Source organism: Doryrhamphus excisus, chromosome 20, assembly GCF_030265055.1.
Source record: "Doryrhamphus excisus isolate RoL2022-K1 chromosome 20, RoL_Dexc_1.0, whole genome shotgun sequence".
Classification (NCBI taxonomy): domain Eukaryota; kingdom Metazoa; phylum Chordata; class Actinopteri; order Syngnathiformes; family Syngnathidae; genus Doryrhamphus; species Doryrhamphus excisus.
In genome coordinates, this window is record NC_080485.1 from 6,875,982 (window position 1) to 6,894,170 (window position 18,189).

At 41.3% G+C, this 18,189-nt stretch overlaps 1 protein-coding gene across 8 annotated transcripts in view; it reads left to right on the forward strand.

The window, feature by feature from the left end:
* The window catches only part of lyst (lysosomal trafficking regulator), a 63,980-nt gene that overhangs the window by 23,194 nt on the left and 22,597 nt on the right, over positions 1–18,189 (forward strand). For 5 of the 8 annotated variants that reach the window (XM_058058299.1, XM_058058298.1, XM_058058302.1 and 2 more), the window contains 18 exons: positions 1,352–2,291; positions 2,363–2,524; positions 4,023–4,191; positions 6,591–6,799; positions 6,879–6,945; positions 7,103–7,212; positions 8,520–8,889; positions 8,972–9,128; positions 9,230–9,403; positions 9,482–9,642; positions 10,538–10,728; positions 12,923–13,168; positions 13,340–13,513; positions 13,846–13,995; positions 15,209–15,346; positions 15,419–15,617; positions 15,695–15,823; positions 17,387–18,011. In XM_058058299.1, coding sequence (XP_057914282.1) covers positions 1,352–2,291; positions 2,363–2,524; positions 4,023–4,191; positions 6,591–6,799; positions 6,879–6,945; positions 7,103–7,212; positions 8,520–8,889; positions 8,972–9,128; positions 9,230–9,403; positions 9,482–9,642; positions 10,538–10,728; positions 12,923–13,168; positions 13,340–13,513; positions 13,846–13,995; positions 15,209–15,346; positions 15,419–15,617; positions 15,695–15,823; positions 17,387–18,011 — 4,371 coding nt within the window. The remainder of the gene's footprint in view (positions 1–1,351; positions 2,292–2,362; positions 2,525–4,022; positions 4,192–6,590; positions 6,800–6,878; positions 6,946–7,102; positions 7,213–8,519; positions 8,890–8,971; positions 9,129–9,229; positions 9,404–9,481; positions 9,643–10,537; positions 10,729–12,922; positions 13,169–13,339; positions 13,514–13,845; positions 13,996–15,208; positions 15,347–15,418; positions 15,618–15,694; positions 15,824–17,386; positions 18,012–18,189) is intronic. The other 3 variants (XM_058058300.1, XM_058058306.1, XM_058058301.1) reach the window with 2 other exon arrangements.

Below are 18,189 nucleotides of genomic sequence, written 5' to 3' on the forward strand. Positions count from 1 at the left end.
TGGTTGTTTGTCTATATGTGCCCTGTGATTGGCTGGCGACCAGTCCAGGGTGTACCCCGCCTCTCGCCCAAAGACAACTGGGAAAGGCTCCAGCACCCCCCGTGACCCTCGTGAGGAAAAGCGGTAGAAAATGAATGAATGAAAGAGTTTTTCTTTCGTCCAGTCTTGAAATTTAGTTTGGAACACAAAGAAACTTTCCGCAGTAGTCCAGTGCCAATTCCTCGCCTCCATTTTTAAAACTGAAGAACGTCTCGAGCTGCGCGTTACGTCATATCTGCTTGCAACCGCCAATAAATAATGTTCGCCTATTGGTTGATCGACATGTGAGTGCGAAAAAGCTCCGTCGGGGAGGAGAGAGATCAGGCTCCAATAAGGCTTCCACCCGGAAAAGCAGGTAATCCGGGGAGGCATTATCCGAAATATCTGCTAGCAAACGGAGATCCCTGGAGATTGCAGCCATATTTACCGCCATTGAGAGTGGTGTGGTGACTTCCTCTTGCTGTGGCTGTTTGCAGGCATACCTAGTCGATTTTCGCACTCACATGTCGATCAACCAATAGGCGAACAGTTCAACCAAAGACACACTTAGGACCGCCCCCTCATTTGAATAGTTTTTCCTTCTGCATTTCAAGCTGACATTGTCTGCAGCATGAAATAAATACATATGAGAGCAGAGTGCTTTTTTTCATTTATTGATATGTAATTCTATTTATATATTTATTTTTGTATTTATTTCTACATTTATTTTTGTATTTATTTTTAATTTTTGAATCTTGTTTTTTATTTTTGTATTTATTTTTGCTTTTATTTATTTATTTATTTATGTATATATTTTTTTATTTTTGTTTTTATTTCCATTTATATTTATTTTTGTGTATTTAATTTTTTGATTTTTTTTTTCATTTTTGTTTTTATTTTCACTTTTATTTATTTATTATTTTGGCAGTTTTGGTCCTCCATACGAAGGTCCATGTGATAACCTATAAATATAATACATTTAGAGTGCAAGTGTTCTATTTATGCATTTTTCAAGCTGCTGCACATATTTATAATTGTGAGCGATCACGTAACATCTCTGTTATGGATATAAACCTCACTGACACATTGTTAAATCACCTTGCACTCTCATAATGTGATGTATTCATAACTGCCTGCTGACTGCTAGTAGTTCGGGTTCTAATTAAAAGTAAACCCAAGACAAATGGCAAAGTTTGTATTTAAGAAGCAGAATGCAGAATTTTTGTTAGTCATCATGTTAATTGTGTCAGTCAGGCTGTGTTTTATTTTGTTGTTGTTTGCTTCTTTGTAAACGACCCACAAAGCTCATACTCCCAAATTATTTCTCCAACAGGGTAATTCGAGATCTGTTCATCAGCTGCAATGGACTCAACCAGATGACAGAACTGGTGTACCTTGACCAGACATGCTCTTTAGCTTTGAAGGTATTTGAGACCCTAATAACGAGTTTCGGACACCAGCAGGCAGACAACGTCCTACAAGAGCTAGAGATTGCAGTTGCCGAACAGAAGCAAACAGTCTCGAACCTGACTGAGGATCTGGGTTCAAGAGGATCTGGAGAAGGCCCGCAAAGCCTCAGCAAGTTCTATGAAGGACTAAAAGAGGCATATCCACATAAGAGTCGTAGCGGGCAGGGGCGAGGAGCAAGGCGCAGCCAAGCAGAGACCCACCTCCATGTTATAAACCTCTTCCTCTGTGTTGCTTTCCTGTGTGTTAGTAAAGAGGCTGATTCCGACCGGGACTCTGCTAATGACTCTGAGGATACTTCAGGGTATGACAGTACAGCCAGCGAGCCCCTGGGCGGGCGCTTGGCTTACCTGTCCCCAGACAGCGTGACCCTACCATCTAAAGAGCAAGTAAGACGGGCTGCAGATGTTTGGTCGGTTTGCCGATGCATCTATCTGGCCAACCCTTTGTTCCAGAGGCAGTTCTTCAGACTAGGCGGGTTGGATGTCTGTTTGCGCCTTATGAGCATGGTCATTCAGAAGCTTTCCTGCAAAAATAAAGATGGCAAAGCAAAGAAGAAGAAGGAGTTCAAGGCTAAAAGTAGCCCAGAGTCCACAGTCCCTGTCAGCCTGCTTGGAGTAGATGAGCCAAGTCACGATTCAGTTAAGTGCACTGCTCCAGCTGAGGGGAAGAACAGAGATCCAACAAAGAGACAGGAGGAAGAGTGGCAATTACAAAGTATCCGCCTCCTTGAGGCCTTACTGGCTATTTGTCTACACGGTGCCAATTTTGCCCTGCAGAGGACAGACGCTGAGCTTTATTATCAGGTATCACACACAACTTCACCTATCAAACACGAACTCAGTGTCATAAATGAGGTATCATGTCTTCTCTGTAGCTCCAGTCTGTTGAAGATACCCTATTAGAGGTGAGAGACCAGCTCTCTCGCTCAGGGGTGGTAAGCTCTGACCTTGCTGTGCCGCTCTTTGATTCTCTTCTGAGAGTGGCATTGGGCAACGTGTCATCCTCTCCCGAGCCTCCTGAGGAGAAACCAGACAGGGTGAGTCCCTCCTTGTGGTTATGCGTAAAGTGACATTATACTGTATGTTAACTTTGATGCTGGGCGGCACTGGTCTAGTCTAGTCTAGTGGAGCTGCTAGGAGACCAGGGTTCAATTCTACCCTCGGCCATCTCTGTGTGGAGTTTGCATGTTCTCCCCGTGCATGCGTGGGTTTTCTCTGGGTACTTCTTCCTCCCACATTCCAAAAACATGCTAGGTTAATTGGCGACTCCAAGTTGTCCATAGGTATGAATGTGAGTGTGAATGGTTGTTTGTCTGTGTGTGCCCTGTGGTTGGCTGGCGACCAGTCCAGGGTGTACCCCGCCTCTCGCCCGGAGGCAGCTGGGATAGGCTCCAGCACCCCCCGCGACCCTTGTGAGGAAAAAGCGGTAGAAAATGAATGAATGAATGAACTTTGATGCTTTCATCTTGGGCCGTTGTCCTCTCTGTAGGAAAATAGTAGAAAGTACAGTAAACCTTGGATACGTATATCGGATTCAATTGTTCCCACTGGTTTTGTCCGATATAAGCGAAATCCATTATATGCATATATCGGATTTATATCCGGTATATGCGTAAATCGGATTTTATCCGTTATAAAAAGGCACTTCCTTGACTATGTTTCCAATGTACCTGGACGCGCAGGCAACGCTGCAAATGACGTCGTATAGCGGCCTGTCACGATTCGGCGAATCGGAGCGGCACGATGCGGCCATCCGATATATGCGAGGGAAATTTAATGGAAATGCATTGGAACGGTACTGGAGATTTTGTCCGAAATAGGCGAAATCCGTTATAAAAAATCCGATATATGCAATGAATTTTTATTGGAAATGCATTACAGAAAAATCGGTTCTTTTTTTATCTGTCCGTTGTGAGCGAATTTCCGATATATCCGAGTCCGATATATCCGAGGTTTACTGTAGTACAATAGCATAGAAAGATTACATCTTTCCTCAACAACAAGCCTCCTGTTAGTCAGGCTCTTAAAATGCCTGTATGACTAAGCTTGTTCCAACACAGGAAGATTTAGCTTTTTATGTAATAGATTTACCTACTTCTGAAGACCGTAGTCCTTTCTCAGTGAGTCATGCAGAGTGTGGTGGGCACTTAATCCTTCTGAATTTGTTCTGTGAAGCCAGAAGACGATTCCTGCCTCAAAGTTCAAATGTTATTTTTTGGAGATGTTGTCACATTTCTCCAAAACGTCTTTTTTTTTTTTAACAAGAAATGAACTGTGTATAATTATAGGCCTCATCTGTCAATTAGACAACACATATTTACTTGAATGTTTGTGTGTTTGTGCAATACTTTGATGAGAAGCTGTATACAACCAGGAACGTGGCTTCCCCGAGTGCTTCCCCTGTCAGCTGATATTAGTCTTAAGACCAGTTTGTACTATTTTCTGCAATTTTTTATTCACAAGACATTTATTATTTTGCTTTTATTTGGGACCTTATTCCTTTTTCCCTCTCTTTTTCTCTCGACGTCTTTCTAGCAGAAACTCCAAGTGTCGGCAGAGGGGGCGGCCCCAGCAGGCGATCTATCAGAGGAGGTAGACGGCGTTCAGAGCTGTGGCATCAAGCCCCCAGGGGAGGAGGAGGAGGAGGAGGGCTACGACGCCGACAGCGAAAGCAATCCTGAGGACATGGCCAACCAGGAAGAGGGTAGGACTATACTTAACTGCGACCTCATTCATGCTTACATCCTTACGAATGACAGTTTGACACGGTTCATTGGTTGTTTTGTTTCAAAACTTGCTCTGCACTAGTATATTATACAGTATATTATATATAAACAGTTAACTGCGTCACTATTTGTTTTTGTTTGCAAGAAATGTCAAGATTAATCTTGATGGATTGCGGAGGTATTTACTTTTTCCTCAACCCATATAGCTGTTTATTTTTAACCATGGGAAACCACAAATGTCTGCTTCTCCCAGTAAAAATGTTTACATTTACTGGTAATCATGACAAAGTATTTCTGTGCATCGGCTGGATATGTTCAATAGAAATGTGATGCTTAATATGTTGAAGCATGTTTGTGGACGTGCAATGTGAATTTACTGAATCATACCACATCCTCATTTGTTCTGCTGTGATGACATTTGGCAATAGCAATTTTTTAAAGTGCATGACATTGCAGAAATATGTCTTTACATCTTTTTTTAACCGTTATTTAGTTCTTACTGTATGCCGGCTGTACTGTGCTGCTTTGGTCTTCCAGGTTAGGTCAGACACAGCCTGATTAAGTCCATTCGGTCTTTCATTCCCCCTCAGAATAGAGTTATTGTTTTGTGTTACAACTGCAGGCTACTACAGTCATTGTGTCGCATGAGCTGGATCTTGTGATGTTAAGTCTGTATCAAACGTCAACTTCCTGGAAAACGGCAACCTTGAATACTAGGTGGTGAAGTCTCCTTTTAGAGCAGGGGTCTCAAACTCAATTTACCTGGGGGCCACTGGAGCTAGGGTCTGGGCAAGGCTGGGCCGCATCAGGTTTTCAAAAAAAAAAACAAAAAAAACGCATTTATTAAAAACAGAAAAATGAATGAACTTTGCTTTTGTTCTGATTTTCTACAAGAAAAGCTCTGATAAAACATTCCACTGTTCTCAAATATCTTAATTTTTATTTTTCTACACGAAATAAGATGAAAAATAAATAAACAAATCAAGAATAAAGAAAATCAATCAATCAGTAATAAATAAATATAATAATAATAATAAAACACCAAATAATAAAAACTTAAAAAAACACATATAGTTGGTGGGTAGACAAATTATTTTTTTCAGATTAAAATGAACAAAGCATTATTAGAGCCCTGTAGACATGACAAAACACGACTATAGTCACATTTATACTCTTTTTATTTACAACATATTGCGCAACTGCAGGGTCTTGAGACACATGCTAACTCGCAAACTAGAGAGCTAGCGACCTAAACGGTAGCCTTCAAGTTATTTCCTTGAAACTTAAAAAGCCAAAAACTTACCACTTCCACACGGATAGGGAGGATAACTATTAACAGTTATTTAACCTTTAACATGAACATTAATCAAACGTAATAATTTTTTCTGGGTACATGATACCATACAGCATCCATATCAAATTTGCGCGGGCCGCATTAATATTAAACTTTCATATCAAGGCGGGGGCCTAAACTAGCATTTGGCCCGCATGTTTGAGACCCCTGTTTTCGAGGGATGGAATTTCGCTTTGAATGCCCCCTCTTGGTCGAATCTAACACACTTTCTTCAAAATGAACTTTATCTTAAGGAAGCTGTTCCTTGTCCTCAGGTGCACTGCCGAAATCAAAGCAACATTAAATGTCTGAAATCAAGGTCACCCTGACGAGCTGTTGTTTGAGCACTATTAGGGCTGCAAGTAACGATTATTTCAATAAGCGATTAATTAGTCAATTATTTCTTTTGATGAATTGAATCGGATTTAATAAAGAAAAACACAGGAGCAGCAATCCCTTTAAGAATGCATGAATGGACTTTCTCCCTCCCCAAAATCATAGAGTTGTGCACATAGTTTTACTGTTATTGTTTTTGCCTTTTATATAAATGAGAAGTATGTTCCGACATCTACACCTCCTGTAGGCTCTTAACATGCTTCTTAATTCATTCGCCTCATTTTGTCATACATTTCAACTGTTTAACCTCTCACATTTTCTGGAACCCAAGCGGTAAATTGACTAAATTGGTGGTTTTTGCGTATTAATGTTGAAGCTTTTAGTTGATGAACCAGATCCTTATTTGCTTGTGCGGTTGAGGGTGGAAACAATTTGTGCAAGTCAAAGTAGGGCATCAGTTTGGTTTATCAAAGAAGGTCTGACAAGCCACGTGAGAGTCTGCTGGGCTGCTACTCCCATGTTGCTCTGAGCTCGGGGCGGAGATCAATTCATGTTTATGGGCTGCCCCTGAGCCAGCTGATTGCAGATGAATCGGGGAATGTCTGTTGATGATGTGTGGTGTCAGTCAGCCGGAGCTTTATGTCGATGTCTGACTCAGTTTCTCAGTTTCTCTGATTTAGTGTTGCGTCTCTTCGTCTCTTCCTTCAGGATTGAAGGTGGAGTCTGTGCAAGGGGAGTTTACGACGGTAGCAGACGGGCCTGGGCGTGGTGTGCTGGTTTTCCCAGAGATCTGCACAGTTGAGCTGCAGCTTCTGGCCACCGGGTCCCCAGACCTGGAGGTATTGAGCCATGTGTTTCACAGCCTTCTCGGTGCTGTCCGCGCCAACCACCGCAATGCCGCTCTGCTTTATGACCAGGTCAGAGAAACCTTTTATTCTTAAACTTCCTCAAAACTGTGCCTTTGCGTTCTCAAATACCATGCTTTGATCCTTACAGGGAGGGGTCAAAACCATCCTGTCTGGCTTTCATAACATCCTTAGCCAAGCAGACTCTTCCCTTAAAGGTTGGTCACAGGATTTATTTGTCTCAGGTTTCACATCACATGTCATCTGTAATTGTAAAAATGTAAATTTTGCATCGTGAAGGTATTGCAGTATAATAATATAGTGTTAATATAGTGAATGAAATCATGCATCTTTTTCCTTTTGGTTTACATTCAGACTGCCAGACCGTTATAGTGGAACTGCTGGTTGCCATGGTGAGCCAGCGAATCACAGCAGAAGAACTGGCCCTCTTGATTCGTCTCTTCCTGGATAAGACTCCACCTACTGTAAGTAGTAAACCGTATGTGTGATACTTGTCATATTTCATTTCACAGCTTGCGCTCATGACATCTGGACATTTTTTTTTTTTAACGGGATTATTGACGGTTTACACGATGCAGTTGTCCATGGCTACATCACAAGGTTTTCCAGCTTGCTCTTTTGTAGTTTTTTGTATTAGTACATTTAATTACAATGTACCTATTTGCCCAAATTAAGCATTTTAAAGCATAAAAAATGGCTAATTGAACTAAAATAGGGCGACACGGCGGTCGAGTGGTTAGCGTGCAGACCTCACAGCTAGGAGACCAGGGTTCAATTCCACCCTCGGCCATCTCTGTGTGGAGTTTGCATGTTCTCCCCGTGCATGCGTGGGTTTTCTCCGGGTACTCCGGTTTCCTCCCACATTCCAAAAACATGCTAGGTTAATTGGCCACTCCAAATTGTCCATAGGTATGAATGTGAGTGTGAATGGTTGTTTGTCTATATGTGCCCTGTGATTGGCTGGCGACCAGTCCAGGGTGTACCCCGCCTCTCGCTCGAAGACAGCTGGAATAGGCTCCAGCACCCCCACGACCCTTGTGAGGAAAAAGCGGTAGAAAATGAATGAATGAATGAATGAAGTAAAATATAAATACAGTCTTAACCAGGGGTGCCCATTATGTTGATCGTAAAGACATTGTGGGTAGATCGCATGGCATTGAAAAAAGAGTTGGCGACTGACGGATGAGGCAAACGCACTTCGAAAATGACTTTTTGAGAAAGAAATCCCCTTTCCTCTTTTGTGTTGGTACTAATTATCAGGTTGGAGAAATCATTTATAGCCAGTCTCCATGAAAAACACCACATTTTTGTATTGATTTTTTTTTTATTATTATTATAAACCTTTTCCACTGAGGGCCAAATAATGTAAAATGAAATAATACAGGTGGCCAAAGCTTAAAAAAAAAATTATATATATATATATATATATATATATATATATATATATATATATATATATATATTATGTTTTATTATCAACATTTCTGCCTTTTTTTCTATTTACAATTTGGCTTATGTCCTGGATTTTTTACATTTATGTTGGGTTTTTTTTTTTGTAGTATTTTTATTAAAAATATTTTTTTATATGCCACAGACCGGACTTTGAACCCCCCTGTGCTACAGCATTTTTTTTCTTTAGTTGTGATACATCACCATGTTGCTGTTCTTAATTTGCACATATAATTGTGATAGTGATTATTTTTAGCTACTCTAAGGCCATGAAGGGAAGAGACCATTTCTCTCACAAACATTTTACTTTTTTCCTTGCCAGGAGATTTTACTGAACGGCATCTTACAAATTGTTGAAGCCAACGTGAACATAGAACCGCTTTACCAGCTGGACTTTCCAATAACCATCGGGGCCTTGACACCGGGAGGAGTGTCCCCTAGCTCGAGGCCAAATGGCAATGCTGGGGGGAAAGGTGTTGGTCTGCTCTGGAAGGGCAAGCTGTCTCCTGGTCGCAGGGAGGGAGACAGCGAGTTGAGACCGAGTCACCTGCACTCCTCTCCTTGGAACACGGCACCTTTACACTTGCCCCTGGTGGGGCAGAACTGCTGGCCTCATATGGCTAGTGGCTTCAGCGCCTCCATGTGGCTAAGGGTGGTAGAGCAGGAGGAAAAAGAGGGGAGCATAGAAAAAGGTGAGAAACACATCATTTACTTAAACATATTGATGCCCAGTGTGTTCATTGAAATATTTTTTTTTATTATTCTTTTTTCCAGAGAAGAGAAACATACCTGCAGTTGATATTCACCATGGCTCGCCTCAGGCTGGGCGAAGAGTAGCGGAGGAAAGCCTCATTCATATTCTATCCATGGGCTCTAAAGCACTAATGCTTCAAGTGTGGGCAGACTTCTCTACTGGCTCACTAACATTCAGGTGAGCGTTAGAGTACGCTGTAGTTTCACCAGGTCTGGGAGAAGCAGGGTTGTACTTTTGTAAAGTTTCAGATTTGACATATAAGTGTACTGTTGCCCCAGGGTTTGTATCGACCCAAACGACGAGATCAAAGCAGGGCTTTTGGCTCAGGCAGACTCCGGTGAGGGACTTCTCCGGCCCGGCCAATGGCAGCACATCGGTCTCACATATACTCAGCAGCCTGAGGGCAAAAAGAACATCCATGGCCGTGTGGTTGTCTGGGTGTGTGGCATCATGTGAGTAGAAATATGTACGCCTTATGAAGATCTGCTGATTTCCAAAATCCTAACTGTAAGCGCTTCGCTCCGTTTCAGGAAATGTGACGTTTTCTTGGACTACACTTTGCCACGAAAGTCGAGTTTATCCTCAGATAGCAACAAGACTTTCTGTATGCTGGGCCATTGTGTATCAGCCTCTGAGGAGGTATCTAAACAGCGCGTACACTGGAGCATGGGAACGGTGCTCCTCTTCAATGGTAGGCCTTCTGTTAATACCAGTTATCATAATAATAAACCTTTTCAACCCATTCATCATCCTATTTGGCATCAGTGCTGCTCTTTGATGGTATAAATACCTTTATCACATACTACAGTATTAATTGGCCCTGTATCCTAGAAAACGCCCATGAATGATACGGGAAAATGTCAAAATGATACTGTGTCAAAGCCCAGGGCAGTGATACTGATAAAATATAGAGTTTAACCATGTCCAGTATCAGCCACCTTAGCTGTCCACTCAGAGCGCGCTGCTCTGGTATCGTGCCCGTGAAACAACCAATCAGAGAACAGCGCACAAGTGCTTAGTGCCTAGTGCTTCTCCAATCACCAAAAAACCCAAACTTGATTAATGGAACTTTAATTGTCAGACACTGATAAGATAAGACTGTTGATAAAATATTATTGTTGAAATATTTTTGCAATTATTGTGTTTACACTGTTTAGATATAATACATGGAATAAACTGAACATTTTCTGGAAACAAAATGGTCTTTTGATTAAATAGTACGTGATAATAAGCTCATGATTAAATAGTATGTGATAATAAGATCATCTTCGGTCTCGGGCTGATACTGGCACGAATACTGACCAGACAAACCATGTGATAAACTATAAGTATATACTCATGCATATTTATAAACAGCATGATCCCCTCCTGAGTGGGTTGTGCTTTATCAAAGCATGTCTGATGTAGTGGTCAGATTTTTGAATGCAGATCTTGTTGCTTCTAATGCAGATAATGTTTTACTACTACAAATAGTATTATCTGAGCTTTTCATTATTTTTTTTTTAATTGCATTTACCACTCTTTGATGTATTTCAAATTTTTGTTTGACATTCAGGTAATTCAATCTTATTCCGTGCCTCTTACAGGTGCCAGAGTAGGTTCTGATGAGGCCTTCTTCTTGTACACCAGCGGGCCTGACCTCACCTCCATCATGCCCTGCAATTATGGCAAACCCACAGGGTCATTCTCCAAGTTTGTCACTCAGGAAGGGCTCAAGTGTGAAAGTGTGCGGGAGCTTCTGATGAAGAGCAAGGATGTGGACACGACGGCTTTGGTTGTAAGTCTTTTCTTACGTTGTTAAGCGATAACATACAACATGTGTCATTTATTGTTTCTTTTTATGTCATGTAAAGGATGTGCCCCTCCAATTAGTTGTCATTACTGATACGCTGCAGGAAGTCATTACTCCTCAATGGAAAAAAAAGCTAATCTAGTTAAGCCTGACAGATTTCTATGAGACTCAAAACAGTACCGTAATTTCCGGACTATAGAGCGCACCTGATTATAAGCCTCACCCACTACATTATTTTTTTCTTCTTCTTCTTTCTGCGGTAAGGAAAGATCACATGACTTTTTATTTGTGCTTCGGGGGTTTAGGGTTTTTGTTTTGTTTTAGTCTAGGCTGCAAAAGTCGCCCGTGTTAGGGATTAAACCTAGAAAAAAAGAAGTCTGGTGGTGAGCATTTCAGTACCAATACTGTAGAATATCACAACGTCCTTGAATGCGTCATCTGAGTGACTTATATTTGTATTGCAGTTCATTTAGGAGCTTCCACACACAAAACTCATTCATTTAGGCAAAAAATATGTAAATTATGTGTACACACGCATATTATTTTTACTAATAAGAGGTCATATTCAACCATGAAAGAGTACATTTATACATTTGAAGTAAGTAAGCGGCAAAATATTACTGTATTGTGCTGATCACATTGCACATTGCTTCGGACGGCAGGCGGGGTCCACCCTGGACTGGTGGCCAGCCAATCACAGGGCACATATAGACAAACAACCATTCACACTCACATTCATACCTATGGACAATTTGGCCTGTGCGCTAACCACTCGACCACCATGCAGCCAAGACTGATAAGGAATATCAGATACATTGGTGTTGATTTCTGTGTTTCATAATAAGAATGATGACATTTTCCAGCAAAGAAAAACAGATTTTATTTTATTTTATTTTTTTTTTTTAGAGGAAAATCGATTTTGTACATACACAAGCCGCACCTGTATATAAGCCGCATGTGCCCACATTAAAACATGTAAACATATTTACAAAGAAAGACGGTACACAGAGAGAGTTTTCAAAGTTTTAATAATATAACTTAACAATAATAATAATATAACTTTCTTCACAAACGGTGCCTGTGACTTGGCAGTAAAACGGTAGCAACATGGTAACAACACGCTAGCAACACAATAGCAACACAGTATAACAGGTCTGGTAAAAGAACATACTGGTAAAAATCACGGTAAGCAGTCCTCATCTTCCTCCTTTGAACTGAAGCCATCGATTTATGCCAAGTTTACGTGCAGCAGCTCTGTTTCCTTCTTTATCGGACAGCTCGATTGCTTTTAGCTTGAAAGCTGCGTCATATGCCTTTCTTTTTGCATTTTCCATGATGAGGGTATGTTCACGCTAATTTCATTTAAGATTAAGATATGCCTTTATTCGTCCCTCAGTGGGGACATTTGTATTGCACAGCAGCAAGAGTACAGAGTCAGTTAAGCAGTACAAAATACACAATATAGAAAAATAAACAATATAAACAACCCAAGTATTAACAAAGTATTAACAAAAATCAACAGTTTTTCCAGAGTTATATACAATACAGTATGTAGATAATATGAAACGAGATGAGATATATGACCAGTCTATACACTGAGATCTTGTTAGAGAGTTAATATGAGGAATTATGGAAATACTTCACATAGAACTTAGTATATTGCATTTAGAGCCCTTAATATTGCACATGGAGGTTGATCAGATATTGCACAGTGAATGGGGTCTGGAGTAACTATACTGACTAAAAGCAAGTATTACACAGATGTACATAGCGGTGTAGAAGTCTATTGGGAGCGGTGCTGGTTGTACAGCCTGACAGCTGCAGGAAGAAAGGAAGACAAGAAGTTGCAGTTTTCCTCGACATCGGCATATATTCCACCGGTCTTAATCTTACCTTTTCTACTCGAGAGCCCCTCAAATTATCACTGAATAAGCCGCAGGGTTGAAAGTTTTGGAAAAAAGTAGCGGCTTATAGTCCGGAATTTACGGTAATTGCTTATAGATTTGTGGATAACAGCTCGGGTGATTAGAAAAAGGAAAGTAAGTGAGACCAGAGTGAAATTACATACAAATAATATATAACATACAAATACATACAAATAATAATAATTGTAAAAGAACTTGCGACTCTGCTGAAGGAATAGCCAATGTGTCCTGAAGCTGTTGTTGTTTTATGACAGGAGAGCTTGGCGGTTGTGTATGCTCCCAGCAGTCCCAGGGTCTATACTATCTATGAGCCTGTAATTAGACTGAAGGGACAAGCCAAGACCGTGGTGACCCAACGACCCTTCAGCTCCAAAGAGGTGCAAAGTGTTTCCTTGGAGCCCAATGCTCTCAAGGCTCTGCTGCCCACAGAAACTCACGGCCTGCAGAGCGTCCTGCATAAGATTGGAGGGACGGGGAATTTTGTCTTCCTTTTTGCACAGGTAAGAGAAAAATGAAAATACTATATTGTAAATAGATATACTTAAATTCACCGGTAGCCAAGTGTAAACTTCCTGAATGTGTTAGTGTGGTTACTTCATAACTAATATCCTGGATGAAGAAATGTGTGTTTGTCCTAGCGAAACCAATGCATTGGACATTCTCTTTTGCAGACAGTGGAGCTGAGTGACTGTGAGATGACGCAGGCTTTGTCCTTGCATATCCTCTTGTCTCTGTCTAAATTCAACCAGCATCGCATCCATGAAATGAGCTCTTACCACGGCTACTCTATGATACACCAGGTTCTCATCAAGTCCAAATGTATTGTTGGATATCATATGCTGAAAGTGAGTCCTTAGACCTCTGTTGTCTATAATTATCTCAATCTTTGGTATAACTGTCACATTCATTTTTATTTTTATTTTTTTAAATCTGCGCCTCTCTGACACATCGTGTTACCCAAGACGCTGATGTGTGTGCATTTGCAATCTGTAGCTTTTGACTACCACTGAATACCCTGATTAGTTGTATTAAGCATTCATTAAGCCTTCATGATGAGGTGTCATTCGTTTCCATGTTCATTCACTGCCTTTGTTTTCCCTCTGTTATTTTAAAATGAAAAGCATTAATTCTTATCTGAGTACACTGTGCGATGTAACATTATTTTGTGTCTGTCTAGACTCTGTTGGTTGGGTGTTGCAGTGGGCCTATTCTAATCCTGGGGGATGACGGTCAATTCCGTTTGGACACAGAATCCATTGCTGTGGTGCAGGACATTAGGCTGCTCTCAGATGTCCTCTTGGACTGGAAGATCTGGGCCAAGGCAGAGGTAAATACTAATAGTATAAGTGGCTCACCCTAAAAGGGGACTTATTATGCTTTGTATTGAGTTGTGGACGTAGCTATACACGATAACGGCACAGAAAGCTTTCTAGATCTTTCAGAATCTGCACCTATTCCAGCTGTATTTCTTTGTTGTGCTTTGTATTGAGTTGTGGACGTAGCTATACACGATAACGGCACAGAAAGCTTTCTAGATCTTCCAGAATCTGCACCTATTCCAGCTGTATTTCTTTGTTGTGCTTTGTATTGAGTTGTGGATGTAGCTATACACGATAACGGCACAGAAAGCTTTCTAGATCTTCCATAATCTGCACCTATTCCAGCTGTATTTCTTTGTTATGCTTTGAGTTGTGGACGTAGCTATACACGATAACGGCACAGAAAGCTTTCTAGATCTTCCAGAATCTGCACCTATTCCAACTGTATTTCTTTGTTGTGCGTTTGAGTTGTGGACGTCACTATACACGATAACGGCACAGAAAGATTTCTAGATCTTCCAGAATCTGCACCTATTCCAGCTGTATTTCTTTGTATTTTTGTGCTTCCTGTGAAAACGCTCTGTTTTAATTTGCCACGCCAACTCTCAAAGTGCTTAGGAATACTTCCGGTGTTGTGCCGCTAGCTGCCAAACCCAACTTGATATCCGGTATAGGAGATGATAAACAGTATAGGAGTTGATGATAAACGGTGATTTATCTTTTTAAAATGTACGCTTTTAACATACAGCCGTATGTGTTGGATCCCGAATCCAATCCAGATGTAGAGACTTTCCTCTTTCAGGGCTTGGCGGAGGTCTGGCTCTCCAAGTGCTTTTCTAGTAAATAATTCTGTTGATGGATCAGTTAAAGCAAAATGGAGTTCACTTCTAGCCTGTGCTCAGAAGAGGCACTGTCAGTTCACTTTCAACTAGTTTGTGGTCTGAAAAATTCCTATAGGCAGGATTATTCTGCTTAATATGACACTGGCGTCTGAACTTTTTTCAGTTGCCTCAATTCAGGCTTTGTGGATTGGCGCAACCTACACTAGATGACTCAATCTACATTGACACTGGCATCAAAACGACTTTAGATCAATAAATGTAGCAAATGCCCTTCGGAAACACTGAAAATGACATCCCAGAATGTGCACATTTGTTATTATATGGTGTTATGTGCCTTTTTATTTCCATTCCATAATCACTCATCATCCTTTTTGGATAGTGCGGTGTGTGGGAGACATTGCTGGCAGCCTTAGAGATTCTCATCAGGGTGCACCACCCTTACCAGGTCTTTAACATCCGGCAGCTCCTCAAGGCTGAAGTCGTGCACCGCTTCCTGCTCACCTGTCAGGTGTTACAGGTGTGTCTTCTCAACATCTCAAAATCATTAACCCTACCTGACAATGACTAACAAGATGATATTTGTCTTAAGGAGCATCGGGACGAGCATCTGACCGCCATCCCACAGGAAGTCTGTTTGTCATTTGTCAAAATAATCCAGGAAGTATTGGGTTCGCCTCCAGATTTGGATTTGCTCAAACTTATCTATAACTTCCTGTTGGCGGTTCACCCACCGACTAACACCTACGTCTGCCACACGCCATCCAGCTTCTACTTCTCACTGCATATAGGTGAGGAGTCAACGGTTGAATGCAACATCTGTATGGACTTTATACTAAGGAGGTCTTTCGATGTCTCCATTTGTCAGATGGGAAGCTCTACCATGACAAGGTGCAATCCATTATGTACCTGCGACACTCCAACAGCGGAGGGAAGTCTGCAAGCAGTTCAGTGTTGTCTCTTTCCCCAACAGTGTTCACAGAAGCTCCCCAAGAAGGTTTGTACAGTGTTTGTACAGTGGCTCTTATTAATCCGTAAAGTGATTCACTACGGTCCCTTGCCCGGATAAATGGGAATGTTGCATCAGGATCGGCATCCAGCTTAGTAACAACTAAGCCAAATCAAACATGAGGTTGACTCACTGTCAAAGACAACAAATGTAATGTGCTTTTCTGGGCCCTTAGAGATTCTAACATTTTTTATTAAATGTTTAAGAAAAAAGAACATGATCATGAACTTTAAATTATTATTATTTATTATAAATTATTTAAATTATTTGTAATAATTATTGAAATTATTATTACTGTTTACGCTGTACATTGTTCATATCTGATGTCATCTATTTATTCTCCACACTATTATTTATTATTATACGGGAGCCAGACAACAACATTTCGTTGGCAATTTCACTGCTGTGTTATTGTGCAATGACAATAAAGAAAATCTATCTATCTATCTGTCTATCTATCTCTCTAGCTCTCTATTTCTCTCTCTCTATCTCTCTATCTATTGCTCTATCTCTCTATCTATCTCTCTATCTATCTCTCTATTTATCTCTCTATCTATCTCTCTATCTATCTCTCTATCTATCTATCTCTCTATCTATCTATCTCTCTATCTATCTCTCTATCTATCTCTCTATCTATCTATCTCTCTATCTATCTCTCTATCTATCTCTCTATCTATCTATCTTTCTAGCTCTCTATCTCTATCTATCTCTCTAGCTCTCTATCTCTATCTATCTCTCTCTCTCTATCTATCTCTCTCTCTATCTCTATCTCTCTCGCTCTATCTCTCTATCTATCTCTCTATCTATCTCTATCTATCTCTATCTATCTCTCTATCTCTCTCTATCTATCTATCGCTCTATCTCTCTATCTCTCTCTATCTATCTCTCTCTCTCTATCTATCTCTCTATCTCTCTCTATCTATCTCTCTATCTATCTCTCTATCTATCTCTCTATCTATCTCTCTATCTATCTCTACCTCTCTCTATATCTATCTCTCTATATCTCTATCTCTCTATATCTCTATCTATCTCTCTATCTCTATCTATCTCTCTATCTATCTATCTCTCTAGCTATCCCTCGCTATCTCTTTATCTATCCCTCGCTATCTCTATCCCTCGCTATCTCTCTCTGTCTCTCTATCCATCCACCTCTCTCTCTGTCTCTCTATCCATCCACCTCTCTCTATCATCCATCCATCCACCTCTCTTTCTGTCCATCCATCCATCCACCTCTCTCTCTGTCCATCCATCCATCCACCCCTCTCTCTGTCCATCCATCCATCCACCCCTCTCTCTGTCCATCCATCCATCCACCTCTCTCTCTGTCCATCCATCCATCCACCTCTCTCTCTGTCCATCCATCTCTCTAGCTCTCTATCCATCCATCTCTCTAGCTCTCTCTATATCTCTATCTATCTATATATCTATCGTGAGAAAATGTGGTGATGTTTTCCCCATAGTGTTTGTGTCTTTGTTTCTTAATACCTTTCCATTCAATGACTCTACACAAGCCGCAAAGCAATCTGATCATCTTGCTGCTTGTTCCTCCAGGCCATCTCCATGTTCCATCCCCTGAACACGGAGGTGAAGATCAGTCTTTACGACCTCCCAGTTTGGCACCGTCCCCCTATGGTTCCCCTTTGCTGACACCCCGCCTCACGCGTAGTGGCTCAAATGAAGCAAGTGAAGTTGACCGGGTGTCGCTCACTACCCAGCAGGCTCTGGGCAGCACAGAAACACTGAAAAAAGGAGGCGGTGACGAGCAACTCCTGAGCAGTTGTGAATCCGCAAAGACTATCTGTGACTCCAGGGAAATAGGCAAAGAAGGGGGTCAACGCACCCCATCCATCAGCGTGGAGGAGGAGCGGGACGAGGCAGCCGAGGTGGACAGCCTGGCAGAAGGCAGTGTAGGCGTTGCAGAGTCTGAGGACAGGTTTGACTCTGCTAGTGATGAGGCTCCTCGACGCCCTGACAGCCTTAAAGGTATACAGTCCTTCCAGAGGAGCCACAGCAACCTGGACAGTCTGGGATTGGCTTTCCCAGCTCCAAATGGCTCTTTGGCCATCAGTCGCTGGCCAAGTGCAGCTGATCGAAGCTCAGGACCAGAAGACTGGGAAAGTTACACCTATTCTCCTGGCTATGAGAGGACACACAGCAAAACTGATTCCAACGACCGGTATGTAGTCATTCCATTTCAGCAATACTTTTTACCATAGTATATATTTTCAAGTGACAATACTAGAGAAATTTAAATATACTTTGGGTAGTCAGCTTGTGTAGCAGTATTACTATGCGCTGAAAATGAGACAACACACACATTGCTGTGTAAATAGCTGCGGAAATTAGTATCAAAA